This window comes from Rhineura floridana, chromosome 7, assembly GCF_030035675.1.
Source record: "Rhineura floridana isolate rRhiFlo1 chromosome 7, rRhiFlo1.hap2, whole genome shotgun sequence".
Taxonomy (NCBI): domain Eukaryota; kingdom Metazoa; phylum Chordata; class Lepidosauria; order Squamata; family Rhineuridae; genus Rhineura; species Rhineura floridana.
Window position 1 is genome coordinate 104,487,195 of NC_084486.1, and position 21,666 is coordinate 104,508,860.

At 41.9% G+C, this 21,666-nt stretch overlaps 1 protein-coding gene and 1 long non-coding RNA gene across 8 annotated transcripts in view; one reads left to right on the forward strand and one right to left on the reverse strand.

Moving 5' to 3' along the window:
* The window catches only part of LOC133389334 (uncharacterized), a 32,474-nt gene extending 23,314 nt beyond the window's left edge, over positions 1-9,160 (reverse strand). The window contains exons 1-3 of one of the 2 annotated variants that reach the window (XR_009764069.1): positions 8,580-9,160; positions 6,995-7,216; positions 6,038-6,251 (exon numbers count right to left, since the gene is read on the reverse strand). This is a non-coding gene — a long non-coding RNA (uncharacterized LOC133389334). The remainder of the gene's footprint in view (positions 1-6,037; positions 6,252-6,994; positions 7,217-8,579) is intronic. The other variant, XR_009764068.1, reaches the window with a different exon arrangement.
* The window catches only part of PXYLP1 (2-phosphoxylose phosphatase 1), a 111,914-nt gene that overhangs the window by 40,336 nt on the left and 49,912 nt on the right, over positions 1-21,666 (forward strand). The window contains exon 1 of one of the 6 annotated variants that reach the window (XM_061636778.1): positions 9,333-9,420. The exons of 3 other annotated variants lie outside the window; for them this stretch is intronic. Coding sequence is in view for 1 of the 3 variants with exons in the window: in XM_061636775.1 (XP_061492759.1) it covers positions 21,419-21,485 (67 nt within the window). In the remaining 2 variants the exon portion in view is untranslated. Of the gene's footprint in view, positions 1-9,332; positions 9,421-21,137; positions 21,249-21,388; positions 21,486-21,666 lie in introns of those variants that run through there. 2 more of the 6 variants (XM_061636776.1, XM_061636775.1) reach the window with 2 other exon arrangements.

The window sequence follows — 21,666 nt, forward strand, 5'->3', positions numbered from 1 at the left end:
AGGAGCACATATTTTAACATCTCAAGTCCCTGTGCAGCAGGCAACTTCCCAAGCTCCACTTCCAGTTCCTGATGTTTTTTCTTCTTCTCATCGATCCTCAGTTGACCCTCTCATTGAGGAAAAGCTAGATGCTCATACACACTGGAAACTTCGACTTAGCCCCAAGACTTTAGTCTTGTCTCAAGTACCATATCACCTTTCATCTAATCGACATGACAATCACAACCCCTTCAATATCAAGACATATATTCATCATTTTTTGCAGACTCAAAATTTACATCTGTTTAATTTAAATGACATAATGAAAGCTGAAATTTTATCAAAAGTGCAGCCTGGCATGTCAATCCTACTCACTTTTAAAACTAGTAATACTGTGATCTCGCTTTTGAACAATAGACGTCGCTTTAGCAATCTGGGCATTGGACTGCATAGACATTTCATTAATGTTGCCAGCCCTCACCCTTTAATTTTGAAACGCACTTCTATGAATCAACAACCAGTCTTGACAGACCATTTAGCTGCATTGCCATCTAAACCTATCATTCCAGCTGACACCCCCAGATATACTGCTTCTATCTTAGATCCCCAGAACATTCCCCCAGCTACAAGACAAAAAAAGACGGCCAATGAAAGATCATCACTAAATTCTGACCACTACCAATTTCAATCTCCAAATTTTCTGGAAGACAAAGTTGATGGCTTAACATCTAAATTCTCCAGTTTCTCTGATAATGCTCAAAACGACATCATCGACAACCTTCAAAACCTCTTGGTAACTTTACAGAATAAACAATCTTTGCCTCATTTTGAGACCGACACTGCTGATATACCCTTGAAAATTTCCCCTAACTCCTCGCCCTTGACCCTCGAACTAACAATAGAAAGACGTACTAATTCTATACATCCATCATGCTGAATCACTGAGCCAGGACCATATGAATCAAATGGATCCTCCCTAATATCCTCCGATCTCAAAAAGGCGCGGCCCAACACTAGTGTGATTAGATCTATACCCACTGTGCTAGGTAAAGGGAGACACAATCGTCAAAACAGTTCTTGACTTCAAATTAGCTCTCGTCGATCTCGCTGCTTAGCCACGCTAACTCGAGTGCATTTAAAAAAGGAAATATGCTACTGTGAAAATAAACTAACACATTCAGACTACTCAGTTTTATTTTTTAATGCGAGATCAGTTAACAACAAGACTGCCATTATCTATGACCTTATTAAAGATGAACATGCTGATCTCGTATGCATAACTGAAACCTGGCTGGAAGATGCAGGGGGTGTTAATCTAAATTGCCTCTGCCCCCCAGGATATTCCACCTTCCATCAATCTAGATTAGATAATCGTGGAGGGGGTGTAGCCATTATTCACCGCAAAGCTATCTCTCTATCTAGGCTATCATCTCAGTACCATCCTGGTTTCGAATCTCTCGGTTTAAAATTTAATCACCAGAATCCCACTGTAATCCTATTAATTTATCGTTCACCTCACTATTCAACTACCTCCCTATCTGAACTACTTGACCTAATTTCAGGATTGATGCTGGAATCCCTGAATCTTCTAGTGTTAGGAGATTTCAACATCCATGCAGAATCTTTCTCCTTAAGATCAACAAAGGACTTCATGACTTCGATGTCAACTCTGGGGTTCCAACAATTAGTACGGACCCCAACTCACACAGCTGGCCACACCCTTGACCTTATTTTTCAGCCAGTTTCAGATACGAACAACTTTCAAATTGATGATATTGTCACTTCCTCATTGTTTTGGTCTGACCACTACCTGATCCAATTTAAGTTATCATTTATGCCTTCTCCAGCTAAGGCGCCGCCTTCTATCAAATTATATCGCCCCAGAAGATTATTAGACCAAGATGTATTCTTATCCAGACTCAAAGACTACCCCGATGTCCATTTGGGAGAACCAATTGACATTCTTACCAACATCTGGAATAATAGGTTGTCTGAAACAATAGATACAATTGCCCCTCTCCGTCCATTGAAAATGGCCAGACCTAAACCTGCTCCCTGGTTCTCAATAGAACTGTTAAAAATGAAGCGTGTTTATCGGCAATTAGAGCATCGTTGTCAAAAGACAAAGGATCCACTTGATCGGGTTGCTGTCAAAAAATTCGTTAAAACTTATACCTCAGCTAGACATGCAGCCCAAAGATCCTTTTACTCAACGGAAATTGCTTTAGCGAATAATCAACCAAAAGAACTTTATCGCATAGTGAATAATCTCCTGCATCTGCCACAATCCGCTTCGCATACAATTCATTCTCAGGCTCGCTGCCAAGAATTTGCAACATTCTTTGAGGCTAAAATTGATCAGATTCGTTCTATCTTAGATCATACCACCACGACAGACGAAAATAATACTACATCTGAAGCTCATGACTCCTCTCTTTTTTCTACCTTTCAATTTGTTTTCCCTGAAGACATCTCCCAATCTCTGAAGGGTATGAATCCCACTACTTGCCCACTCGATCCATGCCCTTCCTGGCTCATAAAAATATCTAGAGCTGAATTAGCTAACTGGCTCAGTGTAATTGTCAACTCCTCCCTCCAACAAGGCTATTTACCTGAATGTCTGAAGGTAGCTGTTATTACCCCATTATTAAAAAAACCTTCTCTTGATTCCGCACTGTTAAATAATTTCCGTCCAGTATCCAATCTGCCTTTTTTGAGCAAAGTCATCAAAAGAGCTGTAGCCACTCAATTACAAACATTTCTAGACTCCACCTGTGGCTTCGATCCCTTTCAATCTGGCTTTAGGCCGAATCACGGAACTGAGACAGCTTTAGTTGCTCTAATGGACGATCTTCGGCTAGAACTAGATAAGGGTAATTTATCCCTGCTAGTTCTATTAGATCTATCTGCCGCTTTTGATACTATCGATCATGACATCCTTTTAGATCGCCTATATCAAATAGGATTTAGAAGTATAGTTTTACAGTGGCTCTGCTCCTTCTTAGAGGGCAGGACTCAGAGAGTTGCCCTTGGGGATTATCATTCCACACCCTGGCCTCTACGGTTTGGCGTCCCACAAGGCTCTGTCCTGTCCCCAATGTTTAACATTTATCTGAGACCTTTAGGTAAGATTATTCAGGAATTTATTTGGAATTCATTATCACCAATATGCGGATGATACTCAGCTGTATTGCTCTTTTCCACCGAATGCAAAAGATGCTGTCTATCCCCTTAATCAATGTCTTGTGGCAGTGCAAAACTGGATGAACAGGAACAAACTAAAGTTCAATCCAGAAAAAACAGAGGTCATTCTCATCGGAAAAAGTCCTCCACAAGAATTAGGCAATTTACCTTCACTAGATGGAGTTCTCCTTCCCCTAAAGACTCAAGTCCGTAGCTTGGGCATAATTTTGGATTCAGCTCTGACCTTAGAACCCCAGATTACGGCTGTTTCTAGAACGGCTTTTGCTAAATTAAAACTCGTTTGTCAACTTCGACCGTTTCTGGGAACGTCTGATTTAAGAAAAGTTACTCAAGCACTAGTGACCTCGCGATTAGACTATTGTAATTCCCTATACATCGGACTACCTGCAAAATCGCTCCGACCTCTTAAATTAGTTCAAAGAGCAGCAGCAAGAATGATCACTAGAACCAGTCCGTGGGTCCACACTACGCCCCTTCTTTATCATCTACATTGGCTCCCCATCGAATTCCGGCACCAGTTCAAGATTCTGGTTCAAACATTTAAAGCCCGACACAGATTAGCACCGATATATCTGACTAATCGTCTTTCTGAATTCCAGTCTTCCCGTCCTATCAGATCGACCACCGAATCTACTCTGATTGTTCCATCAACATTTACCATCCGACATACGGCTATCAGAAATAAGACTTTCTCGGTTGCCGCTCCCTCCTTATGGAACCAGCTTCCGCCCGAGATACGACTTTCCACTTCTATCATCAATTTCCGGCGCCGGATAAAAACATTTTTATTTTACCAAGCTTTTAACGTCTGATTGAAAATGTTGTAGAAAATTGTTTTAGTAGATATACTTTCATATTTTTTAATTGCGTTATTTAGTATTTTGTATTGGACTATGCCTTACTGTTCTCCGCTCTGAATTCTAAATTTTTTGAACTAGAGCGGAATATAAATCCATTAAATAAATAAATAAATAATAAAATAGATTGGCTGGTTCTCCTGCTGAGGATGTGGCCTCTTCTTATCTTTTAGTCTTCAAAAAGTAGTGGGTGAGGATCACTGCTGATCCTTAAGAGATCCCCATCCGTTGCTGCCTTTTACTGACCTTGGAATACAACTTTATTCCATTTAGACCTTCAACCCAAGGATAACACATGGAGAGCCAATGTCTGACTGGGACCTGAGAGATCAGGGTTGAAATCCCTGCTTGGCCATGAAGCTCACTGGGTGACCTTAGGCCAGTCACTATCTCTCAGCCTAACCTATCTTGCAGGTTGTTGTGAGGGTAAAATTGTGAGGTGAGGTATGCCACCTTGAGCTCCTTTGAGGAAAGGTGGAATATAAATGTAATAATAAAAATAAATAACATGGATTGTGGTCTTCCTCACTCTTACTAACATTTCTCTATCCCAAGTATGTGGTGCTCCCTGCTATAGAATTGACATTGTACTTTTTTAATTTGAAATATTTGTAGGCCATTTTACTATTAAACAATATAAAAAATGGTTTGCAGCCAATAAAAGCAATAATTAATAAAACAGCATGAGAAGGACAACTGATACCTAAAAGATTTGGAAAACTTAGACAGAGCAGATCAGTAAAACTTGGATAAAATAAAATTACCGTATATTCCGGCGTATAAGACGACTTTTTAACCCAGGAAAATCTTCACAAAAGTTGGGGGTCATCTTATACGCCGGAATATAGTATTTCTCCTGCTTGCAGCCTGGCCCGGTGTCCCCTCCCCTGAGGGGAATCCCCATTGATCCTCCGTCCCCGCCATCTCCTGCGCGGCCTCCTGCGCCACAAAATGGCAGCCGGGGTGGGGAGCAGCAGCAGCAGCAGCCTCCCCGCGTCCTCTGTGGCAGCCTCGCCTGCACCGCCTCCCGCCGCTGCTGCTGCTCCTCCGCCCGCGGCTGCTCAGGCGAGCGACGGGGCGGCGGCGGCGGCGGCTGCTCCTCCTCGGGCGGCCAACGGCGGGCCGCTTTCGCTGCTCTCGTTGCCGCAGGCCGTGCCGGCACCTCCGCTGACACACAACCACCGGGCGGCGGCAGCAGCAGCAGCAGCCTCCCTGCGTCCTTCTCCTCCGTGGCGGCCTCACCTGCGCCGCCGCTGCTGCTGCACCTCCGCCCACGGCTGCTCAGGCGAGTGACGGGGCTGCGGCGGCGGCGGCGGCTCCTCCTCGGGCGGCCAACGGCGGGCTGCTTTCGCTGCTCTCGCTGCCGCAGGCCGCGCCGGCACCTCCACTAACGCACAACCACCGGGCGGCGGCAGCAGCAGCAGCAGCGGGAGGTGGCGGAGGCGGGAACCCGCTGCTGACAGCTGCCCCTGCGGCCTCCTCCTCAGCGCCCTCTGCCGCCGCCGCCGCCTCCAGCCTGCTGGCGCCGCGGGAGCCGGCCTACAACTGGCAGGGGACGAAGCTGACGGTGCAGGAGCGCTTCGCCTTCCTCTTCAAGAACGAGGTGCTCAGCGACATCCACTTCTTGGTGGGCAAAGGTCGGTGCGGGCTATGGGGCGAGGGGGCGCTGGCCACGCAGGGAAGAAAGGGGAGAGGGACGCTGGCTTTTTAAACGGGGATCAGGGTCTTTCTTGCGGCTGGGGGCGGGTTGCTGTGGGGGCAAGTGGGTTGAAGAGTTGTGGCTGTGGTTGGGGGGCTGTTATTCCGGCGTATAAGATGACTTTTTAACCCAGGAAAATCTTCTCAAAAGTTGGGGGTCGTCTTATACGCCCAGTCGTCTTATGCGCCGGAATATACGGTAACAGTAGAAACCATAAATACAACTGAAAGCACCTGTGAAAAGAAATTTCTTGACCTTTTCTTTAAAAGACAGACATAAATATTGGTGCTTTCCTTACCTGTTTGGGAAGTGTGTCCCACAGTTGCAGTGCCACCATTGAAAAGGCCCTCATCCCTCTAATGCTGCTCTTTAAATCCATTAATTCCAGAGACATAAAATGGTAATAGATCCATCTCAATAGGAAAATGTCATCTTTAGGCTGGATTGTTTCTTTGTAATTGATCTAGAACAGGCATATCTATGTGACAATTTCACTTGTCCACTATGTAGACCTGGATAGAAAAAAATGCATGAGCCCATGTGGAACCCCCAGTTTGCCAAACTCGGCAATTGGATAGCATAATGTCAGAACTGCAACACTGTTGACTCTTTACAGCAACTGCACAAACTGTACCACTACAATCATACATGCTTATCATACTTGCATTCAATCTGAAATTGCCCCATTGGAATGAATTCTAAATCTCATTATTTTGGCTTTAACTCAATTGAGAATTGGACAGAATGATTTTACAATAACAAACATTTATATAAGTTCACAGTATAAAAAAACTTACAGAGTAATTTGAATTACGTCATCTCAAAAATAATTACTTCCTAAATTTGCGAGGTCTAATGTTTTAAAGAAAGGATTTGGAGCCATATGTATTCTTTCTGACAAAGTGTATGTTGATAAACTGAAATCAACTGAGCCATAAAATATTTCTAAATATTTGATAAAACTGAGTTTAAAGCTGGAAAGAATAACTTTTTCTCTATGTCAGTTTGCCACAGTGACACTTAACTCTCTCTGTGACAGGTACTGCACAAATGCTTGTATGTGAGACCTTGTACACACTTCACTTGTGTCTGCTTGTCAGTGGTATACTAACTAAAAATAATTTCACAAACACAGAATAGCTTTTTTGGGGGAAGGGTTCTAACTTGCCATTTCTTTTTTATGCTGCAGTAGAACATATAATCTTGTGTAAAGGAATGTGTGGGTTATTTAAGGGATGTTTGGATTAAAACTTACCTTTTAAATTATTACTTAGTATTTAAGAATTGATATGCTATCTTCAATATAAATATATCCCTCTTGATGCCACAATTTGTGTGTTTCTCATCTATGTAAATAATGAAGGATTTCGTTTCTAGCAGTCAGTGAGAGAAGTATGCAGGGAGATCTGTGCATTCTTCAAGGATTTACTTTAAATTTTCAAGCTCTTTGTGACATCAGTTTTTCTCAAACCAGTTCCTTGAATGGGCCAGAAAAACAGATTTCAGGAAGGACAGTTTAAAGGCTGGTATAAATATACTTGTAGAAATATCTATTACCTCAGCAAAGTGGTTAGTGTTGGACTGTGACCTGGGAGACCAGGATTCAAACCCCCACTGCACCATGAAGCTTACTGGGTGACCTTGAGCCAGTCATAGTCTCTCAGCCTAACCTACCTCACATGGTTGTTGTGAGGATAAATCTGAGAAGGGGAGAACTGTGTAAGCCACCTTGAGCTCCTTGGAGGAAAGGTGTGCTGACTAATAATAATAATAATAATAATAATAATAATAATAATAATAATAATAATTATAGGCTACCAATTTGAACAGAAGTTCAGTGGAAGGGTTGTCTCAAGCAGCCATTGGGTTGTCCTTAAGTCATAAGTAAGAATGTAAATAAAAGAAAAAGTGTGTTGGTAAAGCAGATTATTGTGTCAATAAAGCAGACTATTAGATGGAGCAACAAGCCTGTTTGCTCAAGCGGCCTTCTGTTCACACAGCCCCATATTCATCTCATTACATTTTATGTAATAGTTCCATGCTATTATATATTAATTCTGAAAAACTTTCTTTATTGTGAATAGAGAGATGGAGAGCTAATTTTCTGTGTTCAAAATCATCCGTATATTTATGGATATATTATGAATCAGCATGACACATATGTTTTGTCCCTAATGAACTTCAAAATTTTGTCCACCAAAATCAGTATTTCATATCGTCTGCTTGAAATTATAAAAATGCAGGCAAAGCAATGAGTAAATTGAAAGAAGTTTAGTTATTTTTTCTATGTGATGGGCAAAAGGTATCATGCTAACTGCAGCATGTCAGGATTTCCCCCCCACTAGTGCTTATCAAGGATTATCAATACCTCGGCACAGTCATTAACCAAAATGGAGACAATAGTCAAGAAATCAAAAGAAGACTAGGACTGGGGAGGGCAGCTGTGAGAGAACTAGAAAAGGTCCTCAAATGCAAAGATACATCACTGAACACTAAAGTCAGGATCATTCAGACCATGGTATTCCCAATCTCTGTGTATGGATGTGAAAGTTGGACAGTGAAAAAAGCAGATAAGAGAAAAATCAACTCATTTGAAATGTGGTGTTGGAGGATACCATGGACTGCAAAAAAGACAAATAATTGGGTGTTAGAACAAATTAAAGCAGAACTATCACTAGAAGCTAAAATGATGAAACTGAGGTTATCATACTTTGGACACATCATGAGAAGACATGATTCACTAGAAAAGACAATAATGCTGGGAAAAACAGAAGGGAGTAGATAGAAAAAGAGGAAGGCCAAAGAAGAGATGGATTGATTCCATAAAGGAAGCCACAGACCTGAACTTAGAAGATCTGAACAGGGTGGTTCATGACAGATGCTCTTGGAGGTCTCTGATTCATAGGGTCGCCATAAGTCACAGTCGACTTGGAGGCACATAACAACAACAGTGCTTTTTGACTGTTTGATGTTTGCATTGGCAGAAGGCCTGTTGCTTTATGTTTAGCATGCACCTTGATACTGCATATTGAATTCCTTCAGCACCATCCCTCAGCTGCTGACTTCTGTTTGTTTTGCTTGTCCACTTCAGTCCTACACTTGTGGTGGCGAAGTTCATTTGGGAGGGTCTGAATTCATTCTTCTTGCATATTTTTATTCATATTTCATATTTTGCTTGGAGCTAAGAGTTGCTGAAGATCTTGTTTCCGGTTAACTCTGTTTTCAGGATCTCTTGACAGAGCTACCTGTTCTTTAACTAGTTTAGTGTCCTTTGGTATGACAGGTATTTATTTTCCCATACTATTGAACATACATGAGAGAAAACAAAGGGTCTGAGGGTTGAAGCTGTGGTGAAGTTATTTAAATGATGTATTGCAAATGCTACAAATTACAGCTCCACTTTAACAATTTGTGACCATGGTTGGGTTCTTGCAAAGATTTCCAGTAAGTAGACATATGAAAGCAGTTCAAAATGAATCATTCACAGACCGTGCTCAAAGATGACCTCTGAGCTGCAGCTGTCTATGAATTCAGCTCATGAGATAGTCTGCAAGCAAATTGTATTGATTAACATTGTAGCTCAATATTTTCAGCTGAATGTGCCTTGGATCGCCATTTATAATTGAAATATATGTGCTCCAGGATTTATAGATGCACATATTATGTCAGAACTGCTTTAAGGTAATGGGGAGGGGGAAATGGGAGATTTTTTAAAAAAAAATTAAACATTTTTATTTTTGGCAGTACACATCAATATCTAAGGGTTTGTTGATGGCTGAAGGTACTATTACTGTATAAATTATTTCTCTGAGTGCAGAAATACGCATTGCCTCAGCAAATGCATATTTCTTATATGTTAAGTCTATCTTTGGCAACTTTGTGCCCTTCCAAAACATCTGTAGGGGCACCAGGTTGGTAGCTGGCAAAGGCTAGGTTAAGCACTCTCTTCCTACCTAATAATTTTCTCCAGCTGATGTCTGCTCTTCATTAATATTAGGAGGAAAGAGAAGACTGGGTTTTCTGTATTTGAAATGTAATGTACAGTTCTGTCACAAAACAGGCATAGAATCAGAAGGCCATCTTAAAAACATAGTGGCATGTTTTTGTTTTGTGTTTGTTTTTGTTTTGTGTTTGTTTTTGTTTTTGTTTTGTGTTTTAGAGCAGTGCTTCATGGATGCCCCAGCATGGTGGCTGTCATTTTTATCACAAGACTGTTTTGTTCTTTTATAAACTGTTTTGTTCTTTGATAAACTTTTATCAGATCTTGTCATGCTTTTCCTCCAGCCCTGTGGTAACCGGATGTGCTTACATTCGTAGAGCAGCTTTTATTTATTCTCTTGACTCCTATGCTAATCTGCCTGATGCTAAGCACACAAACTCTTAATTTGTTGCAGTGATTTGGGTCCATATATACTTTTTCTGTATTCGTCTTTATTAACTTTCCCTCCTCCAGTTCCTACTCTGTTTTCCTTTTGCTTGTCTGTTATCAGTTTGTTGTCTGTCATGTTGGTTTGTATTACTATCAAGTGCTGGAGTTAGCAACAGGTCATCTTATAAACCTTTTCAATTGTAGATGATGATATTTGTGCTTTGAAAATAATTATACAGCCACAAGAGTGGCTGTATATTATAGCCAGCATGGATTTTTCGCATTCAGCAATGTTAAATTGAAAATACCCCCCATGCCATTCCGCTGCTTCCCACAAGCACATTTCAAAACAAAACATTACAAAACCTATAGTCCTGAACTCAGAAACGCTTGCTTAACAACCCTCTTAACAACCATGGAGATTCACAAAATAGTCAGAGAGAATTGAGCGTTCAAAGTGTAAAACGAGAAAAAAAATCCAGACATCCTGTTGGACTCTGTCAGTGGTCTCAAAATTTGTTGAAATTAATTAAAAATCAGCCATGTTCACAGAGTACCTGTAATCCTATTACTGACCTGCCCCATACTCTGACCTTGATCTTCTGCAATTTAAAAGTTTAAAAAATGCCTGGCTGATATTCAATTAATTTAAGAAATTTAACATTGAACTCTCTTATAATGTCAGGCATGCTCAGTAAGAGCCAACTGTCTGTTCTAAAAGGCAGACTCACAGCTGCTTGGCATGCCTAATCAGGTGGCCACACCCACGCCAGACCGTTATCTCACTTTAGAAAGTCATGGCTTCCCCCAAAGAATCCTGGGAAGTGTAGTCTGTGAAGGGTTCTGAGAGTAGTTAGGAGACTCCTATTCAACTGACAGAGCTCCAGTGGCCAGAGTGGTTTAACAGTCAGTCCCTCTTCTGGGGATTGTAGCTCTGTGAGGGGAATAGGGCCTATCCTAGCAACTTTCAGCACCCTTCACAAACTACACTTCCCATGATTCTTTGGGGGAAGCCATGGCTGTAGAAAGTAAAATAAAAGTCTGGTTTGAATGTGGTCAGGGACAGCTTTGGTTTAAATTTGGGTGGAGACTACATGTGTCTACTGTAGAATAAAAAGGTGGGAGAAACCCTGAAAAACAATATTGTTCACAATGTTTTCCTTTTGGAAAGGAAAGGGGTTTCCCTCTCCCCACTGCCTGCCCACCCAATCTCCTCCCCTTCCCCCCCTCCCTGCCCATTCTCCAAGTCAGTTTCACCCATCCTAAGCATGATTGTACAGGAGTAAATCCCACTGAATTTGAAAAGCATGCAAATGATCAAATCTGCCCTCCCCTTCTGCTCTCTCCTATCCCCTCCTGCTCTCTCCTATCCCCTCCCTTTTGCCCTTTCCCTCCCCCTTCCCTTCACCCCTCCCCCTCCTCCATGATCAGTTTTACCTATTCTAAGCATGATTGTATGGGAATAAATCCCATTGAATTCAAAAAGCATGCAAATGATCAGACCTACCTTCCCCTCCCCTCCTTCCCATCTCATCTCCCTTCCTTCTTTCTCCCTTCCCCTCTTCCTCCTCCCCTGCCCAGAGTCACATGTTACTAAATTCTTCCAAGCTGCTCAGGAAGTGGATTGGACTGTGAAAGACCAACCCAAATTGTGTTTGCATTTTTGTAGGGCAGTTTCTGACTCTTAGGGTGACATCTTGCGACGTTTACTGGGCAGGCCGTATATATGGGGGATTGCCAGTTCCTTCCCCGGCCTTTCTTTACCCCCCCCCCTCCAGCATATGCCGGATACTCATTTTACCGACCACGGATGGATGGAAGGCTGAGTGGACCTCGACCCCTTTTACCGGAGATTTGACTTCCTCCTTCCGTTGGAATCGAACTCCTGCTGTGAGCAGAGCTTCGGCTGCATTACTGCCGCTTACCACTCTGTGCCACGGAGGGTTCTATAGCAATCACTATAGTTGCCCAATTTCCCTGCTTTTTAAAGTTTGATAGAAATATCTGTTGGCTATAGTTACATTCTTAAACTGCAAGGTTTTTTTGCCTATGAGTGAATAGGTTTTTTTTAATTTCACAAGTTCAGATTTTGACTCCTCAATAAAAAGGAAAGTTTATTTTTAATTCTGAACTATGACACATCTGTCTTGGTCAAGTTACTAATAAATGTAGGAGCTCCAATGTGCAGACATGTATACTAAAAATGTCCCAATGCTTCAGAGTAGTGGCTTCCAAACTCCCCTGCCCCCACATGGAGCACTTGAAAATTGCTAATTGTCTTGGCAGGCCACTTAATGATTTTTCTGTCTGTTGTAGCAATCGTAATGCACTGTGCTAGATGCTGTATGATTTTTATTGTATTTTTATTGCTTCTTTTATTATATTGTATTTTATTGTGCAGTATTACAATTTGCATTCCATAGAATAAACAGTCTAAGGCAGCTTTTGTGTGGCAGAACTGGCTCTAGAAATGAGCATCATCTTGGTTCCTTTTTTGTTTTTTGTGTTTGAGTTAAATACAATATAAGAAATAAAAGAAGCAATTTAAAATACAATTAAAATCAATAAGAATATTTAATGCAAACATGCCATGGACCACCTAAATGAAGCTTGCAGACCACTGGTGGTCTGTGGACCACAGTTTGGGAACCTCTGCTGTAGAGAGTTAGGAAGCGTATGCTTCCTGGGAGCTCTGTTTATATGCCTCAGAATATTCACAGATACTTGGATTGTTGGAAGTATATTGTAACAGCTATTGAAGTACTGTAGATCTCAAAGGTTTCCATGAACTCTCAGTTTAGGAATGTAAGAAGGCTATTCAGAAACTTCGTTAAATGAAAGACAGGAGAAAAGAAAATTGCTGAGGCTCTACACTTCATAATGAAAAGTTAGTCTTTTTTATGCAGTAGCCTTTACTATATATAATGCAACAGTTTAGGCTAAAATTGTGTATTTGCCCAAAAAGGGACTTGTAATCATGTCTGGTAAAGACAAGACCTATCTGTCCTGCCACAAAAGCTCACATGCTTGATTTGAATGCTCTTTCAGGAAGCATCTTGCAGTACTGAAAAATTACATATGGTGAGAGGCATTCATGCAGAAAAAAATAGTTTGAGAAAACATCTACATCACATTTGCTGGTTAAAGATACTTTGTTTCTGTTTGAACTTGTTGAAAATAAATATAAGCTTAATTCAGACATTAACAGTTACCAGAGCCATGGCTTAGAGGACTAGGAATGTACAATGATGGGCTTGCATGCTCTTTCCATCTTCCCTCATCTGTCTCTTGTTTGTGTAACGGTTTGCTGTGACATGTGAATTTAACAAAGTGTGTTTGGTGCTAACCATAATTTGCCCCAAAACTATTTCTCAAAAGCATGTTTTGAATGCTTTGTCAGTATAGCCCTTTCAAGGGTGAATAGAAGATATGGTGTCCCCCCCCCCCGTGTGTGTGTGTGTGTTCATGCTTGTGTGATGAAAATATCTAGACTGTGCAGGGGGTTTTCTGCAGACATTTTCCCAATTAAGTGCTATGTAGTTTGAAGTAAATTATTCCATCCTCTGTTGATTTCATAATACATGCTTTCATTTGTTTGTGTTACTTTTTTAATTTTACTAAATCATCAGGGTTTTTTTAATATTAAGGACTATCAGGTCTTATAGGGGCTTATAATTTAATGTTCATTCATTTCACTTCAAGTCGTTTCTAGCTTTTATTTACACATCCCCTAAGATATACCATTCACAGACATACTCTTGGGTGTGTAGTTATGCACACATGCTTGCATAGGCACATACTTTTCAATAGCTTCTACATGCAAGATGGAAATAGTATCTGTAGTAATCATATTTTGCATATTTGTTTTATCTATTCATTTTCCATTATACAAAGACTGTCCTACACACAGTAAATTTTGTTTTGTTTTTCCTTTCATGTTTTAGCTATCAGATTCCTTCCTAGTCTTAATGTTTTTTTTATTTTAACTACTAGGCTATGACAAAAAACCAACCTTTCCCCCTGCCTTCCATAACACCTCTCTGGACAAAGATGTACCCAGGCCTTTGGAAGCCTAGCCTACCTTACAAGGTGAGGTTGTGCTGGAGCCTATTTGTCACAGCAGCCAGTCCTATAGTTGCACTCTCCCAGCATCTGCTACACAAGCTCTAACACTGATGTGTGTAATGTAGTTGCAGTCATGTACACGCACTGTAACACTCATGCAGAATTGCTGTAGGTATTAGCGCTGACATACCAACATGAACAGTGACTCTGCTACTACTTATTAAAAGGGGTTTTTTTTGCTATGGCATCCTCACACTAGCCAAACAAGGGAGGCATTAACAAGGCCGGAAGATGATACCAGTGTTAAGATGAAATCATCCTACCCAATCCCTCTCCATACATACAACATATGGGAGCAGGAGGAAGATATGGCAGTGCCTTTCCTGGTGCAAACCCAATGCAAATCAGTATGTGGGAGGCAGGAACTGACATCTATGAGTTAAATCCACAGGCAACATTGAAATGTATGAAATGTACTGCCTTCAAGTCGATTCCGACTTATGGCGACCCTATGAATAGGGTTTTCATGGTAAGTGGTATTCAGAGGGGGTTTACCATTGCATTCCTCTGAGGCTGAGAGGCAGTGACTGGCCCAAGGTCACCCAGTGAGCTTCATGGCTGTGTGGGGATTCGAACCCTGGTCTCCCAGGTCCTAGTCCAACACCTTAACCACTACACCAGACAGCTTGAGAAATACCTTCCATTAACCAAGCAAACAACCATGGCCAGACAGGAAGGAGGAAGCGTATTCTGCATGCAGCACCGTTAGGAAGACACTTGGAGGGATTAGTGATAAGGACTATCACTGAAAGACCACTGCAGTTAGAATTGGAAGATTTGGATTTTATTTTCACCAGAAGTAAACGTTGGCGTGACCTCATGAAGAATTTGGCAATCTAAAGCAAGTATTTTTCTTTTAAAAAATATGGCAGTAGTTTTTAATTGACTGTATTTCATCTAGATTAGGAATAATAAAACTGCAGCACCTCATTGTGTCACTTAGAAGTAGCTGCCTTGTAGAGAAAAGAAGGCACCCCAATACGTTTTGCCAGAGTGAAGTGTGGAGCTCATATGTATTAGGTCCTAGACCACAGATGACCCTGGTAGTGAGTAGAACATCCTGCTAAGTGGATAATGTGTGCACTCACCTAGTACTGACACTACAAGTGTCTATACTTCTGAGTTGGGGAGGAGGGTGATGTATTTGCATAGTACCGTATATTCCGGCGTATAAGACGACTGGGTGTATAAGACGACCCCCAACTTTTCCAGTTAAAATATAGAGTTTGGGATATACTCGCCGTATAAGACTACCCCTGCTTATGACATGCAGGTACTTAGCAGGAAAACTGTCACTTATAAACTTATAAATATTAATATTTGGATTGTCCAGTTGTTTTGTTTTTGTGCCTAGGAATTACCACCAAAAACTGGGGAAAGATGTGAGAAATCTTTTTTTTAAAAGCAACATTAAATGCCTAGACTCTAGTTTCCAACACTATGGAGTATTTATTGATTGATTAAGAGAATTTATATCCTGCCCTTTTGCTGTTAAAAACAGAGCTCAGCACAGCTTACAAATATAGTAAAAACAATAAAAATACACAATCAGAGAAAAACAAGCCAAAATGTTAGGAAAAGGAGTCTTTCACACCACATGCTCAGTTCTAAATACTGTTGCAGCAAGTTTTACAAGTTCCTCCAGTATTCCACTGGTGCAGGCACTCACACATTCAAGGTACTGTATGTTTCTTAGGTTTTATAAAAGCAGAGCTTTGCTTAACTCAAAATTTCTTCTCCCTTTGATAACCACATCTACACAGGTTCCACCTCCATACTCAAAATGAAACTGAGCCTGGAAGTGTACAACAACCCCACACATACCTTGCTAATTTGATTATCAATGCCAGGATGTCTGTCTTATCGACTACTCTCCTGCTCCCCCCCCCCCCACACATCATGAAAGACCCAGTCCTGGGCTCAGAAAGAAAATAAATATCTGGTCCTCTTCAAAGTATTGATAAGCCTCTTGTTTTAATTGAAATAATAATTATAAATTCTTGTTCTTATCACTAATGGGAGTTAATTATCTTGCATATGCTGCTGTTGCTTCTATGGCTGTAACGGAGTGAGGTTAAAGATAAGTGAAATGCAAATAGGAAAAAAAATACAGAAGGCAATAACACTTTCCTAAATGTAATACCATACCAACCACAACAAGATTCCTATAAGGCAAAAAACTAAGCATCTCACAACCAGTCAGGATTCCTAACCAAAAACCAAAAATATGATAAATGAAGAAATATTTATATAAGCATAACTATCAAATATATTATTATTTACACAAACTGTAAAGATATTTATAGTGCAATCCTAAATTTATTTATTCAGAAGCAAGTCCCAGCGTATTCAATGGGGCTTACTCAAACAGGGACAGAAATGCAACCTCAAGTGATAAGCAACTTCATTCACACAACCCAAAATTCCGAATCATGCCACTTTACACTGTTTTGCAACTGTTTATACTTGTTTTTATGGTTATTGGATTTTAAATGGCTTTATTTCTTGTTGTGAGCTGCCTTGGTTTCCAACCCTACCTCACAGGGGTGTTGGAAAGACTCCATACACACACGCACACACTGCAGATGTATAAATACATACAGCCCATATAATAGTTTATTGTCAAACCAATTGGTCATTGCAGAAAAATCAGTATTAGTTTTTTTAAAAATCAGTATTAGTTTCCTACAGAATAAAAACTGCAATACCTAAGTAAGCCCTGCCTACTTGCTTTAAAATAGGACTGGGGGGGGGCAGAAAGAGAACACAAACACAATTCTTTTTTACATTCACTCCAAAGTCCCATTGATTTTCAGCACATTCATAATCATGTCTACTCAAAAGTAATTCCTACTGAATTCAATAGGATTTACTCTGGACATATGGGATTAGCACTGTTTTTACCCCCAAAAGCAACTATTGGGAAGGTTTTCAGAACACTGCCCAGGATCTGACTCCTACACACAACAGGGGGAAAAACTGAAATGTATATACCTACCCAAATTTATGAGATTTTCAGATAAACAGGAGGGGAAACCACCATTTTCTGGCCTCGCAATGAGGTTTTGCAGACACTGCCACCAAACAAACACTTCACTGATTGGCTGAAATCCTGAACGGGCGGGGTTAAAGCTACGAAGTGCTATACAGTAGTTTAAAAAAAGATTTAACCGGGGGGGGGTGCCTGACGTTTTTATATATATCTCGAGAACCGCACCACCTAGAAACTTAATTTGTTTTTTAAATGAAAGCTGAGAATCCGGGCCACCTAAGGGGCTAGCCGGGCGCCGGGTGGCATGCTTAGAATCCAGGTAAACCCGGCTATCCGGGCAATATGGCAACCCTAATAAGATGACACCCGGCGTATAAGACGACCCCCGACTTTGGAGAAGATTTTCCAGGGTTAAAAAGTCATCTTATACGCCGGAATATACGGTATGTTATAGGGCTATTAAGGATGTAAGCATATGAGGTTGGATGAAAAAGGGAAGGGGTTTTGAAGAATATAATGTGGGTCCCATTCAAGAGTGGTATGAGGTGATAACTAGTAATTCTTTTAATTGACTTCTCTTAATGCATTGCATGATTATTTATTTATTTATTTAGTCATTAGATTTATATACTACCCTTCCCCCAGAAGGAACCTAGGGCAGCAAACAAAAGCACTAAAAACACTCTAAAACATCATAAACACAGCCTTTAAAATATATTAAAACGAAACATCCTTAAAAGCATACTAAAACAAAACATCATTACAAACAACTTTTTTTAAAAAAAAGCTTTATAAACATCTTTTATAAAAAAGCTTTATAAACATCTTTTATTTAAAAAAAAGCTTTAAAACATATTAAAAAGCAATTCCAACACAGATGCAGACTGGGATAAAGTCTCTACTTAAAAGGCTGTTGAAAGAGGAAGGTCTACAGTAGGCGCCAAAAAGGTAACAGAGATGGCAACTGTCTAATATTCAAGGTGAAGAAATTTCAAAGGGTAGGCTCCACTACACTAAAAGTCCATTTCCAGTGTTGTGCAGAATGGACCTCCTGATAAGATGGCCCTCACCTGAAGAGCGCAGTGATCAGCTAGGTATATAAGGGGTAACTTAACCTGATAGCTAATGGGTAGCCAGTGCAATTCATTCTGCAGCAGAGTGACATGTTGGCGAAACCCTGTCCTAGTGAGCAATCACACTGCTGCATTTTGCATCAGCTGCAGCTTCCAGACCAACCTCAAGGGCAGCCCCACATAGAGCGCATTACAGTAATCCAGCCTGGAGGTTAACAGTGGAAAACAGTGGTCAGGTTATCCTGGTCCAGAAGCGGCTGCAGCTGTCTTATCAGCTGAAGCTGGTAAAAGGCACTCCTAGCCACTGAGATCACCTGGGCCTCTAGCAACAAAGATGGATCCAGGAGCACCCCCAGACTACGGACCTGCTCTTTCAGAGGGAGTACGACCCCATCCAAAGCAGGCAATTGACCAATTATCTGAACTTGGGAACCACCAACCACAGCATCTCTGTCTTGCTAGGATTCAGAGTCAGTTTATTCGCCCTCATCCAGCCCACCACCTAGTCTAGGCAGTGGTCCAGAGCTTGTATGACCTCTCCCAATTCATATGTTACAGAAAAATAGAGCTGGATATTGTCAGTGTACTGCTGACACTTTGCCCCAAATCTACTGATGACCCCTCCCAAGGGCTTCATATAGATGTTAAACAGCATAGGGGACAAGATGGTACCTAGCAGCACCCAACAGCTCAACTGCCAGTGGCCCAAAAGACAATTACCCAATGCTATTCTCTGAAAATGACCCTGGAGATAGGTTTGGGATCACTGTAAAACAGTACCTCCAATATCCATCTCACCATATCGGCCCAGAAGGAGACCACGGTGAATGGTATCAAAAGCCGCCAAGAGATCAGGTAAGAATAACAGGGTTGCATTCCCCCTGTCCTTCTCCTGATAGAGGTCATCCATCAGGGCAACGAAGGCTGATTCAGTCCCATAACCAGGCCTGAACCCAGACTGGGAATGGGTCAAGATAATCTGTTTCACCCAAGAGTACTTGCAATTGCTGCACCACAACCCTCTCAATCACCTTCCCTAAAAAGGGGGTATTTGTGACTGGGTGGTAGTTGTCACAAACCAATGGGTCCAGGGTGGGCTTTTTCAGGAGCGGTTGGATCACTGCCTCTTTCAGGGCGGCTGGAACCACTCCCTCACGCAATAATGCATTGACCACACCCTGGATCCACTCGGTCAAACCCACTTGGCAAGCTTTAATAAGCCACGAAGGGCAAGGGTTGAGAGGACATGTTGCTGGCTGCATCATCGCAAACACCTTGTCTACATCATCAGGCCGCATCAACTGAAACCGATCTTAAGAAGGTGCAGCAGACTTCACACTGAACACCTCACTGGGGACTACAGTAGATGTGGATGGAACATCAAGGTTGCTACGGAAGCGAGCAACTTTACCCTCAAAGTGCCTTGCATACAATTCGCAAAGGGTCTAAAACTCCATTTCCTGGAGTTGATGTCAACAGACCCCCAACAATACAGAAAAGCTCCACTGGACGGCTACTTCAGGATGCAGTGGTGGCAGAGAAGTGGGCCTTGTTTGCCGCCCTCACCACCATACAGCAGGCACAGTTATGATGTTTGACTCATGTCCGATCAGCCTCACAGCACGTCTTTTGCTACTTGCGCTGTAGCCGTCATCCAGCCTGTTTCATTGCCCTTAACTCCCTGGTGTACCAAGGTGCAAACCTGGCTCCACAATGCTGGAGAGGGACCTCAGAGGCTACCATGTCAAGAACCCTACACACCTCACTATTCCACACCGTGACAAGGGCTTCAACAAGGTCACCTGGTGTATCTACTAGGAACTCCCTCAGGGCATTTAAGAATCCTGTGGATTCCATTAGTCTCTGGGGGCGGATCATTTTAATCTGTCCACCACCCCTGCAATGGAGGATTGGAGCCGTAAGTCTAAACCTCATCAGGAAGTGGTCTGACAATGACAACGGGGTAACATCCACATCCCATATCTCCAGACCACTCCATCTGGAGCAAAAATGAAGTTGAGGGTATGCCTTGCCCTATGCATCAGGCCACTGACAACTTGAGACAGCCCCATGGTCATTATGGAGGCCATGAAGTCCCGAGCTGGAACACTAGAGGCAGCCTCAGCGTGGAGAATCCTTACTGTAAAAGCAGGGTTGAAAGGAGGGAGAGAGTTTTTAGAGAGAAATCCTATTGAAGAGCAAACCCCCACAAAAAGAGGTATTCTGGGCACTCATTGTGTTTTCTTTATACCATCAAGGGGAAGCAACTATTGTTGAAAAACAGTAGATAACCTTATTTAGCAGTTTCACAAAAAGGAAACCTACTTACTAAACTCTGTATTATTACTTTTGTGTTTCTATTTTACTAATGGTTATTGAAAGGGTAAAACAGCAACCGGGCCCAGGGCTTGTACTAGATAAATGCCTCTTCTCCAGAGATCTAACTGCCTGAGAGGCAGCCACCAAAGGGTTAATGACCAGTGAGGGTTTTGTCATGTGCACCCTTACCACCTGGAATCTATTGAGGCCTGTATGTTCACTTTGTTACAGTCTCTATTTGGAGAAAACATTGTCCAGATACCCTGCATGCAAAGTGTCTTGGATAAAAGTCCATCCCTACTAAAAAAAATTAATCTGTTCATGCAAGGAGGTAGTAAAATCAGTCTATCCTTGCATTCCTGGTGGCATTGTAGGCTCCCAAGCATAGTTGGAAGTCTCCATTGTGTCGTTTAAGAACAAGCAGCTCGGAGCAGCTGGGAGACTAATCACGGGCACCTGGCTTAGGGAGTCTTATAAAAGGCAGCTCATGGCTGCATAAGACTGCTGACTACAACGTCGGTTGTGATCCCTCATGTGTAACGCCGTTGCTAGCCTCTAGACCTTCGGACTGGACCCTGGCTTTCTGAACTTTGCTTCCCTACCTGGACAACGCTCTTGGACACTACTACTGGTTAGTTTGTCAAGCCTTTCTTCTGCCAGCCGGCCTCCGTTATCTGCCTGGCTTTGACTGATTTATTGCCCAGCTAACAGCCGGCTGCTTCGTTACTGCCCAGCCCCCAGCCCTCAAGCTGACACTGAGATTTGACCTTTGTCTGGTCTTTCTGAGATGTTAGAGAACTCATGGGAAGAGTTTGCTGTTTAGTCAATATATTTTCTTTTGTACTTGCATTTGAACTTCCAATGCTGGGTAAGCAAAAATGATTTGCTGCAATTTCACTACTGTCATACCTTGACATTTTGCTTTGCTAGACTCATAATGGGAATAACCATCAAGTGAAGCTGTTAAATTGTGGTGACCTTGGGCCAGTCACTGTCTCTCAGCCTAACCTACCTCACAGGTTTGTTGTGGGGATTAAATGAGGAGGGGG